The sequence below is a fragment of the Poeciliopsis prolifica genome, unplaced genomic scaffold, assembly GCF_027474105.1.
Source record: "Poeciliopsis prolifica strain line A6 unplaced genomic scaffold, Auburn_PproV2 SCAFFOLD130, whole genome shotgun sequence".
In the NCBI taxonomy this organism is placed as follows: Eukaryota; Metazoa; Chordata; class Actinopteri; order Cyprinodontiformes; family Poeciliidae; genus Poeciliopsis; species Poeciliopsis prolifica.
The window spans coordinates 401,153-411,977 of NW_026562505.1; the positions used below are offsets into that span (position 1 = coordinate 401,153).

The window sequence follows — 10,825 nt, forward strand, 5'->3', positions numbered from 1 at the left end:
GCCGTTTAGAACTGCAATGATGGTGGAACTCTGAATTACTTCAAGGATGCCATATCTAGAACTTCAGACATGGCAGAATGTTTTGGGTATTACATAACTGATTTAACCTAACTACTGTTAGTCACAGGACTAGTATAGCCTTTTTAAACACAGCTCACTGAAAATTTATCTTTTTCTTTCAGTTTAGTGCAGAGCTACAGATATAAATCGCAAACGAGAAATGGTAATATGCTTCATGTGGTTTTTGAATACACATCTCACAGTTCCTGAACAGGAAGGAGTTGTTCAGAATGCTTTTTTCAGAAAAACTGACTGGGTGTCTCACAAAGATAAAATTCTTTCTCCACCTGTCTCACACACGCACACCATTGGTTGAAAGCTGAGCTCCACTTTAGAACTACAATGATGGAATGTCAGAACTACAGAGATGGTGGAACTCTTACTGACTAGAGGAGGGCTGGCTTGGCAGATAAAATCTACAATGATGGTGGAACTCAGTTACTGCAGAAGGAGGCTGAGCAGAATGTTAGAACTACAGACACTGCAGAATGTTTTGGGCATTGTATAACTGACTTAACCCAACCACTGTTATACATTGGATTAGTGTGGCCATTTAAAGATTACTGAAAATTTCAAAATAAAAGCCTCAATTATCTTCTCTGGTTAGTGCACCATCATACACGGTGCAATATAAGCCAGTATTTTCTTTTTCTCTCAGGTTAATGCACTAACATTAGCATTTCACTGCCCCCCGTCCCCTCCTTCGTACATTAGCATTAGCCATTTTCCTACAATAAGCTATTTGATATTTTACTTATTTTTTAGACATGTTTAGTGCACTGAATGAACATGTCCATGTAGGACATGCTATTGATACACCACATGCTACTGACAGCATTCACACTAACATTACCTTTTTGGCTAATTTTAGCTGATTCATTCATTTTAACATACTGAATGGCGCAAGTCCAGGTTAGTTAACATTCTTGTGATTCTCCACATGCTATTTTGTAATTGTTAGCTAAACTTAGCATTGATGCTGATTTTTAGCATCACAACGCTGGGTCCAAACTGACACGCACAATTTAGCCTGCCCCAGTTAAATTTCTTCAGGAATTTTCGAGTTTATTACTAATGTGTGTCTTGTCATGCTATTTTCTTTGAATTTTCTATAAAGACTGGAAGAAACAGCAAAACATTGCCACTGTATGTGATGTTTTTAACTCAAAATGTCACATGCAGCAATGAATTTTCGGTGACATACTTTGCTGAAATCTGTAAAAATGTGGAATTCGCAAAAGGGCAGAAATGGGCGGGGCGAAGATGTGGAGAATGTGGGACACACTACGCACTCAAACCAGAGGAAAAGGGGCATTAGTCTAAGTTTTCCAAAGCAATACATCACATTAAACCATGTCTTGCAACTTTTTGCTCTAAGAGAGATGTCAATAGGAACAACAACAAATTAAGCTAGTTGTTGCTTTCATTGTTTTTATTAATCAATACAAAAACATGACTGTAGTTACTGAATTGGTGCACTATTCCCAACAAAGTATAATGATTATCCACCTACTCCTCCCCCCACAACTCACAAGAATAGCTCAAAATAACTTTCACACAAAGTCAAGGTTTGCACATAACTAAACCTAAAAGTTACAAATTAGGAAATCAATCCAAAGGCTTTTCAAAACTACCTAATAAACATGCCCAATTAGATCAACAAGTAAAGATGAAAGGAATATTTATAATCTCTTGACTGCGTCATCGATTTCTGAAATTTGTTCTTTTAGTTGGTTCCACTGTTCAGGATTCAAGGAGATGCCTAAAAACCAAAAACAAAACAAAGGAGAATAACTATGCGTGCAAAAGCCATACTAACATCCCATGGTAATTCATCTGTAACATAACCCAAACTTCCTGATGGGATTACCTTTCTTCCCTGGCTTCATCTCCCCATCTTGGTTCATCCAGTATTCCCTGATGTCAATCAGAACTTTGCCCTTAAAATCTCGAACGCTGACATATCTCATCTTCCCGATCTGCAAGAACAAGAATAGTCAATCCAGCTACAGAACTTAAAACCCACTTTCTTTTTTAAGTCCAGGACCAAAAAAGGGCATTGTATGTTCTGCATGAGCAGTTTGTGATCATGTTAGAGGCCAGGAGTCATAGACATAGACTTCTGTGGAATTATCAGGAAACATCAAAATCAGCAGGAATCAGCTGAATCCTCCTGACCATCCATCTGCCAAGTGTTTGTTCTCTTGTGTTGATCTGCCACGAAAAGTTTGGGCTGCATCTCTTCAGGAAAATATCCAAAGCTTTCACTCCAAAATACATCTATTAAAACAGGGATGAATGACTCTGGGTCTAACTTATTTGGAGTTGATTTACAGCTCACAAAATACATCATTTCCCCAAATCAGGGTGTTGTTCTTATTTTGTTTTTGTCTTATGTCTATTTTAGGTGTCTAGCATAAACCGATGGCCAGACAGAAAACTAAAAAGAATTGTATTATTATTCAGTCAGTCATACACAACACAAATAATAAACAGAGAACCTTAAAGTGTCACTTGCACAGAAAACACTTGCATGATTTAAAACGATGGACTACTGTGTTTTCATTCTATGTACACAAAAGCTGTTAATAAGAAATATTTCACACAGACTGATATAAATTCCACAACATTTCAGAGTCGTATTGTTTCTGTCTGTAGTAATCAGGTCAAACGCTGGTGCCATCTTGTCTTGTAATGAGGGTAAGTCAAAACATGAACAATTCAAGCTGAGCACACAGAAGGGGAGGATGTTGTGAGAGTTTCAGCGAAGACTTGAGCGACTTATGTGCAGTTTTGGAGGAAGAGGCTGGATGAAGTGATGGAGAAAAGGAGCTGGTTCTAATGAAGGACTGCAACCTGCAACCTTGTTTATTTGAGCCATATAGTTCAGGAAGAAACAATGACTGTTTCTGGGGAGGAAGGGTTGGAGCTGGGCATCTGTCGCCTCCAAATCACCAAAGAGTAATAAACAGTATAAAATGATTATTCATACTTAATTCTGGTTTAATTCAAGTTACTTTAAAGTAACTGGTACAAGTTCTGCATGTGTTCCAACATATAACTGTTCTGAGCATGGCGTTCAGTGACCAGCCCTGTAATTCCTCTTGATCTAAACTCTATCGCACATTTCTGTGAGGCTGTGTGTGGGGGATCCAATGTTATGGATCTATTGTAATACTGTGCAGGTTGTAGAACTTCTGTAAACAGGTTTTCTCTCTTATTATAAGCTGAATAACAAACCATGGACCATCACAATATTTTACACAACCTGAAAGAATGCATGCATGCTGATGTATTTTTTCAAACCTTTATTCTTTTGACCTTAGCATGAAGGACAAACTTAAAAAGAATAAGGAGGATCAAATCACCACTTACTACCCTGACTGTGTCAATGCAACAGTCTGCAGTTTCAGTGGCCATCTTCTTGTGTGTATCAGCTAATATTTGTGTTTAGTAACTTGTGATCTTACTGCAGCTCACCTGGAACATGTTATCTCCGTCACCACTGCCTTTGGAGGAGCTACCAGGTTTTGAGCTCTCTCCGCTTTTTTGTTTCTTGGCTGGTTTTTCTGGTGCACTTGGCTTCTTTCTTTTTGCCTAGGAACAGATGTTACTTGTCATTATATCCATACATAGAAACTACACAGAAATTATTTTAAGCGTATGGTTTATCTTGTGCACATTGGCTGGGAAAAGATTTGTCTAAAAAAATAAGAAGAACATTTAAGGTAATGGAAACTATAAAAACACACTAAACCACACTAAACATCAGTTTTATATACATATATATTTCATCAGACAAGTTAACAAATAAGTTTGCAATTACGATCAAACCTTAGTCTCTACTTCACTGTCAGAGTCACTTCCAGATGTGGACGACAGCACTTCCTTTGATTTGGGCATTCTGCTGAAATAAATTTTAAAGTTCAGATCTATTGTTTAGAGAAATGCTCTTCAGATAGGATTGGTACAATTAATGTAACCTCTTAATGTATAATCATATTTAACCATGAGTTATATTATGATAATAATCATCCTTTTCAGTAGCAGTGGCCGTGTTTTATAGATGAGCCGAGTCCAACTCTGCTCTCTATTGTTGGCTCAAGGTGTTTGGTTTTAATGTGATCGATGCCTGACAAACTGCTAGGATGTGCCAACTTATATGAATTCTGAAAATATTGGAGAATAAAAAAATATGAAGGTAGTTGGGAAAAAGAAACATTGTATTTTTAGACAGGTCAATTTCTCTTTGTTCATCTTGTTCCTGATGTCAGCCATATCCTCAGCCTCGCTCTGTGTGTGTGTTTATACCTCGGGTACCATTTTCCTGACACATACTACGTTGTGGGGACTGAAGCATGGTTTCGACATGGAGACCATGCTTCGGTCTCCATGCTTCGGTCTCCACATCTCCATGCTTCGGTCTCCACATTAGATCCTCAGCCTGGGTGTGTGCTCCTGGCTCAGACGGATCATAAGCCTGAGTTTAGCTGCGTGATAGTGAGCTCAACCTGGACCTGGCTGGCTGCCTCAACCCTGTGATTCTGAGATGGTGCTTTGTTGTAGTTCAAACTACATCCGGTGACCGTTTGTCTGTCTTGGATTCGAGTCCTCTTCCGCTTCAGATCCTACAGATACATTAAAGTGACTTCAACGACAAAATGACTGCCGGGCAGAGGGCACACGGCTGCCAGTTCCCCCGTCACAAAACACATGCAACTGCCATTGTGAACAGGTTAGCCCTGGCAGCTAAATTTACAGCTAGCTTATTGGGCATTTCACATTAGCTTTCTATCCTTCTTCCTAGTTTTACGTATAAAACTGGGAAGCCGTTTATTTATCTGCTAAACCTAAAACAAGTCAAAGATACGTGGGGGAGAAAAATCAAAATGTAGAAGCTTACATGATGCGGTGTTGTAGCGAGGATCTTTTAACAGGAAACGGAAGTCTGACTTGTTCTTCTTCTTTGCCTTAGCTGCTTGTATGCTGCCCCCAACATAGATGGTGACCATCATTACATATTCTGCCACGTTTCTCATTTAAACTAAGCCCATATATGTTTACAATCTGTTTTAGTTAGTTTAGATGAATCAAACTTTTACTGATTGAAAATGTCAGGTGTTCCCTATTTGTTTTACTGCATAAAACTAATAAACAAGGATGGGCCATAATCCTCCCAAACTTGGAAAAGTCTAGAATTGTCCCCACTCAAAGAAATAATAAAATAAATATGAAGAGCCAAAAGAAACAAAGAGGAAAAAATAAATCCAAGTAACCAATCTTAGCTTTTTTTTCCATTGAAGGTAGCAAATATTTCAATCATATTTGCTACTCTTAATAAAAAGAGTTTGAAACTGGAGGAACAAGCTCAGCGTTATGAATGGCCAACAGCTCAGGGTGTGAGAGCCGAGAGCAGATAGAGCAGAGCAGCTGATAGTAAAAAAAAAAGAAAGTATGAATGTTTCCCAGATGGCACAAAATGGTAATTCAGCATTGAATTATAGTCAGAATGGTTGATTTTTGGTTGAGGTCGACAACTGTTGGTGGATCAACCAACAATAATCCAATTCTAGCCAAGAAACCAATGTTGTTTTGTGGTTGAAATCTAACAAATGAAATGCCGATATCTGATCAACATCTGATCCGTGCTGAATCAACGTAGGCTGTTTGGAGCTCTGGGTGAGAGCATTTTATTATTGAGGTGGGGTTATCATGTTTTAAATTAAGCACTGTTGAGAATAGTGATCTTACTGCGATTGTGATTCCTTTCTGTACATTTTTATACTTGTAAGAAAATGTACAAGTAAGAAACAGTCATAAAATTATTTAAAATTAACAGTTAATAATTTTTAATAATTAGTAATAAAAATGATGTCTGACTGTGCATGATGTGTTGACACAAAAACATCTTCAACTTACTAGAAGGAGTGGAGCGGTCCTCCCCCACTATTTACATGAATGGGATGTCACAACCACACAGCCACTTCGCTGTTGGCTTGTTTGCAAAAGATGTTAATTCAATGTTGAATGATCACAAAGGTTGAATTTATGGTTAAGGATGAAGATTGATGATGGATAAACCATCATCCAATTCTAGCCAATTAACTGATGTTGAAAAGATGTCATCTAATCAATGTTGTTTTGTGGTCAAATTTTAATAGTTAAAACAACAATGTTGAATCCAGTGTTTTTCAACTCTGGTCCTCAAGGTACACTGACCTGCAAGTTTTAGATATTAACCTAATTCAGCACACATAATTTTAATTGATGGCTGATTGACAGGGTTTTGCTGAACTGAAAACATGCAGGTCAGCTTTCCTTGAGGACTAGTGTCTAATTAATTTTGAATCCAAGTATGCTGTTTGTTGCACCCCTCCTCATCTCCTTCTCTTCGCCCCCTAGTGTCCCCAACCTTTCCCTCTTTATTCCCCCCTACTTCGTCTCTTCCCCATTAGATGTGCCTCTATTCCGGAACAGCTGAGTTAGATGATTGCATGATCTCTTCTGTAGCCATTAAGAACTGCAGAAGGCTGTTAGTCATCCACATCACTTACACACAAATCTGAAGCTGTTGGGTATATGGAGTGAAAACAGTCTCAAAATCCTTGTGCACTTGTAACCTGATATATGCGTAAATTCAGTTTTGTGTGTATCAGGCAACTCGGGCGAAGTTATTTAACAGTTGTAGGCGCAGAAAAAGGTTTTCGTTCGTAATTATGAGATTTGTGACTTTGAAGTTAAAAAAATTGTGTAGAAATTTTATTTTTATAGAAGATGTAATTATGTGTTTGTATTTTTATTTCACATTCATAATTTATTCATATTTGTGTAGGGATATGACCACATATTTACAAGTACCCAGAGTTAAAAAAAACAAAAACAAATGTCTTACAGTTTAAAGTCAGGTTTCAAAGATAAAACTATCCAAATTATTTTGAGACTATTTTCTCTCACCCAGGGTGACATGGAGTCCATCAGTCTGGAGTACCACATCTTCCTCTTCACAATACCCCATCTTCATGTCTATGGAGGTCAGACAAGTTTGCTGGCAAAGTAAGAACAGGGATGCCATGGTCCTTCAACCAGGTACTGGTAGCTTTGGCACTGTGTTTGGGTGCCAAGTCCTGTCAGAAAATTTAATCTGCACGTACATAAAGTTGGTCAGCAGCAGGAAGCGTGAAGTGCTCTGAAATTTCCTGGAGGGGTAGAATTAGGTGGCTGTGTTGACCTTGAGCCCCAGGAAACACAGTCGACTAACACCAGCAGATGACATGGCACCCAAACCGTCAATGACGGGAAACTATGAATGGACCTCAAGCTACAGGGACTCTGAGACCTGAGTTCTAAAGAAAATGCAAAATTCGTTTTCATCAGAGAACATAACTTTGAACCACTGAGCAGCAGCCTAGACATTTCTCTCTTCAGCTCAGGTGAAACACTGCTGATGCTATTTCTTGCTCAGGAGTGGCTTGACACAAAGAATGCAACAGCTGAAACCCATGTCTTGCATATGTCTGTGTGTGGTGGTTCTTGAAACACTGACTCCAGCTGCATTCCACTCTTTGTGAATCTTCCCCACATTTTTAAATGGATTTTGTTTCACAATTCTCAAGAATTGTGAAACAATTCTTGAGACTATAGCTTGAACACTTATAGCTTGAACACTTTTTCTCTACCATATCTTTTCCTTCCTTTGACCTCTCTGTGAATGTCTTTGGACACAGAGCTCTGAACAGCCAGCTTCTTTAATAATGACCTTTTGTGACTTTATCTCCTTGTGCTAATGGTCATCTTTTGGGTAACTGTCAAGTCAACAGTTTTCCCCAGGATTGTGTAGCTACAGCACTAGACTGAGGGACTATTTAAAGACATTTGAAGGTGCTCTGAATTAGTTTAATGATTAGAGTGTAGCACCAGGTGTCTTCAATATTGAGCATTTCACAATATGCTCAATTTAGGGTTTTCATTAGTTGTCAGTACTGATCATCCATTCCAAAAGAAAAACATTTGAAATATAACAGTTTATCTAATAAATGAATATGATAAAATTGAACATTTTAAATGGAACTACCGATTTAAATAAATTTTTTACTAATATTCTAATTTCGTGGCCAGCAACTATATATTAGGAAGGTCTAAAATATACTGCTCAAAAAAATTAAGTGAACACTCAAACAACACAATATAACTCCAAGTGAATCAAACTTGTGTGAAATCAAACCGTCCACTTAGAAAGCAACACTGATTGATAATCAATATCACCTGCTGTTGTGCAAATGGAATAGACAACAGGTGGAAATTATTTTCATATTTATTTCATTCATTCAGATCTAGGATGTGTTACTGGAGTGTTCCCTTTATTTTTTTGAGCAGTGTATTTAGATTTACGAGTCATTTTGTATCTGGCTCTATCTGTAAACCAGCTAATGGAAAACCTCTGTGAAGCCAAACATCAGAAAGACCAACTTTCACATGCAGACATAATTTGGCAACGTAATTCTGTTAAAGAGCATTTTAAAATAATACCCAACAATGTCGGAATTTAAGATTGTGGAGATTATTTTTAATCAGTCTATTGCAAGATGTAGTACTGGGGAGTAGATGGATTGCTCACCCACCAACTACAGGAATATGCTTCCAACTCTTCAAAGCTCCAAAGGAAAACTAGAAATAAATAGACGTGCAATACATTTTACAAGTCACCAATAATGTTACAATCTCAGACGTAAAACCAAAAATATTATTTTGCTTTGGACACATCAACATTGAGAGGTAGTTCCTGATAAACAGGAACATGATATGGTATCTAAATAAAGAACAAGAATACAAATATGACTGGTCTTTTAAAATGGAAAACCAATCATTCATTTAGAAAAATGAATGAGAAACACTTCAGTTGAAAGAACTTTAATCAAACAGTTCAGTGTAATGTACAGAATTGCATGCTAGCCAGTGGCTTCTGTGCATTCCAACAGTGTCCATTTTTATGATTCATTTGTGGCTCTTCATGTAAGGAGTGATAAACAGCCAGCAATAAACAGAGAGAGGTGCGTCTACTTTCCAGGTCCTAATCCTCTTGCAAGGTTGTCGCTGGTTTCAGCAGCGTCCTTTAAGACTTGCAACAGCATGGCATTTCTCTGCCTCGTCTCTTCCATCCTCACTGGGTTCGATTCAGGGAAGTTCTGGTAGGTGGTGGACAGAAAAGAACCCAAGTAATTCATAATAAATTGAGTTCTTTTGAGTTGAAAACAAACAAAAAAAAACTAAAAAAAAGTACAATTATAAGAAACAGAACAAAACATTTTTTCTTCAAAGAAATATTTGCTAATGTAAAAGGGGTGTAAAATGTAAGAAAAAAAACAATCTGGAAGCAAAAAAAAAATTTAAATGACAGATCTTTGTACATGAGACTCATGTTCACTGATAGAAAACTCCAATCTAACATTTTACACAAGAAATTGAAAACCCTTACAAATAGTTAGAGATTATTTCACTTCATAAATGTGTGTAGGTGACAGTCATTAAACCAGTAAGTCTGGTGGCTTACAAACGCAGTATTTGTAAGCCACTAGAGACAGAAACTGATTTACTGATCTGTATTTGTCCTGAACTAATGTGGTCCACTCTACAGTTGAGCTCAAAATGTTTCACAACTCTGGCAGCTCACGTAAATAATAAAATGAAAACGTATAGAATACAAACAAAACATAATGTCAAAGGAGTATCAATGTTTTGTACAATTTCTCTTTGTTTTCTTAAAAAGGCAAGACATATGATCAATACCCATCCCATTAGTTATTAGAAAAAACTTCATAAGCATTAGCACAAATAAACCTTTCCTTTACTTACTGACCACCTTTTTGTATGTTTTCATTGGTATTTTTAAAGATTTTGGTGATCAATCAATCAAATTTACTTGAATAGCACGTTTAAGCAATAAGGCACATCAAATGGTGAAAAGCTGCAAGGTGTTGCCTTGCTCTCACTCTAATCTTTGACTTCAGTCAGGACTCTGGCTTTGGAACTTCAAGACCTTAAGACTAACTCCAGGCAGAAAAAAATGTCGGCTGGCCGACATTAGCGTTCAGAATTCGGATCAACATTGAGCTAAACGCCGCTTCGTCCGCGGAGCGAGAATATCAAATATCCAACTTGAATCTCCCTCCGTGCTCCCGTATTACCATTTTCCCGTAAATAATACCTTGTGATCCTGAGTTCTAAGCTGAAACAAACTCCAGATAGGAGAAAGGCAAGGTTGAGTTTACATGAAATCAATCACCTTCAACATCTCTTTCCTTCGCTCTTCTCCTGGAGATATCACAGACCACATTCCATATCCGAGCCCCATGGAAGCAATCGCCGCGGTGGAGATCAGAATAGTCCGCATCCCGCTCATCCTGAACGGTGACTTTTTGTGGTGTCTGAGCCGCTGAACTCACTTAAACTGCGGCTCCCTGTCTGCTCGCTTTCATAATGTCCGAAAGAAGCAGCGGCGCTGGAAACCTGACTTGTTTCTTCCTCTTCTGCTTTCTGAGGCTGATGTCGATAACAGTCTTGATACAATACTGCCCCCAACGGGAATGGAGTGTAAATTGTATTGACTAAACCTGTAATCCTTATAGCTAATTAATATTCTTGTCATTATTAACGCGGAGGTCATTGTGTTCGTGAACTCTCTAATAACGCAGCTCGGAGATTTCACAAAGTACAACTTTTGAAATAGATTTTTAAATTAGCACAATACTGCACAGGATAGCCTTGATGC

The 10,825-nt window shown here is 37.9% G+C and overlaps 2 protein-coding genes across 3 annotated transcripts; both read right to left on the minus strand.

The window, feature by feature from the left end:
* Window positions 1-1,465: 1,465 nt before the first annotated feature.
* Window positions 1,466-5,064, minus strand: sub1b (SUB1 regulator of transcription b). 2 transcript variants are annotated; one of them, XM_055024830.1, is made up of 5 exons: window positions 4,964-5,064; window positions 3,895-3,967; window positions 3,541-3,657; window positions 1,931-2,039; window positions 1,466-1,822 (listed from the first exon to the last, which is right to left on the minus strand). In XM_055024830.1, the coding sequence occupies exons 2-5, from the start codon at window positions 3,961-3,963 to the stop codon at window positions 1,743-1,745; spliced, it is 375 nt and encodes a 124-aa protein (XP_054880805.1). In that variant the 5' UTR covers window positions 3,964-3,967; window positions 4,964-5,064; the 3' UTR covers window positions 1,466-1,742. The 2 variants fall into 2 exon arrangements, with proteins under 2 accessions (XP_054880805.1, XP_054880807.1); XM_055024832.1 differs by having other exon boundaries at window positions 3,895-3,964; window positions 4,964-5,050.
* A 3,887-nt stretch (window positions 5,065-8,951) lies between these two features.
* Window positions 8,952-10,581, minus strand: LOC129355323 (ubiquinol-cytochrome-c reductase complex assembly factor 3). Its single transcript, XM_055024833.1, has 2 exons — window positions 10,340-10,581; window positions 8,952-9,242 (listed from the first exon to the last, which is right to left on the minus strand). Exons 1-2 carry the CDS (start codon window positions 10,454-10,456, stop codon window positions 9,114-9,116), a joined length of 246 nt encoding a protein of 81 aa, XP_054880808.1. The 5' UTR covers window positions 10,457-10,581; the 3' UTR covers window positions 8,952-9,113.
* Between the last annotated feature and the right edge of the window lie 244 nt (window positions 10,582-10,825).

Coding starts and splice junctions, on each gene's coding strand:
- LOC129355323 (XM_055024833.1), bottom strand. CDS start 10,456: ATGAGCGGGATGCGGACTATTCTGATCTCCACCGCGGCGATTGCTTCC. Junction 9,243..10,339: donor GAAGGAAAGAGATGTTGAAG/GTGATTGATTTC, acceptor ACCACCTACCAG/AACTTCCCTGAATCGAACCC.
- sub1b (XM_055024830.1), bottom strand. CDS start 3,963: ATGCCCAAATCAAAGGAAGTGCTGTCGTCCACATCTGGAAGTGACTCT. Junction 2,040..3,540: donor ACGGAGATAACATGTTCCAG/GTGAGCTGCAGT, acceptor TTGTTCTTGCAG/ATCGGGAAGATGAGATATGT. Junction 1,823..1,930: donor GATGAAGCCAGGGAAGAAAG/GTAATCCCATCA, acceptor TTTGGTTTTTAG/GCATCTCCTTGAATCCTGAA.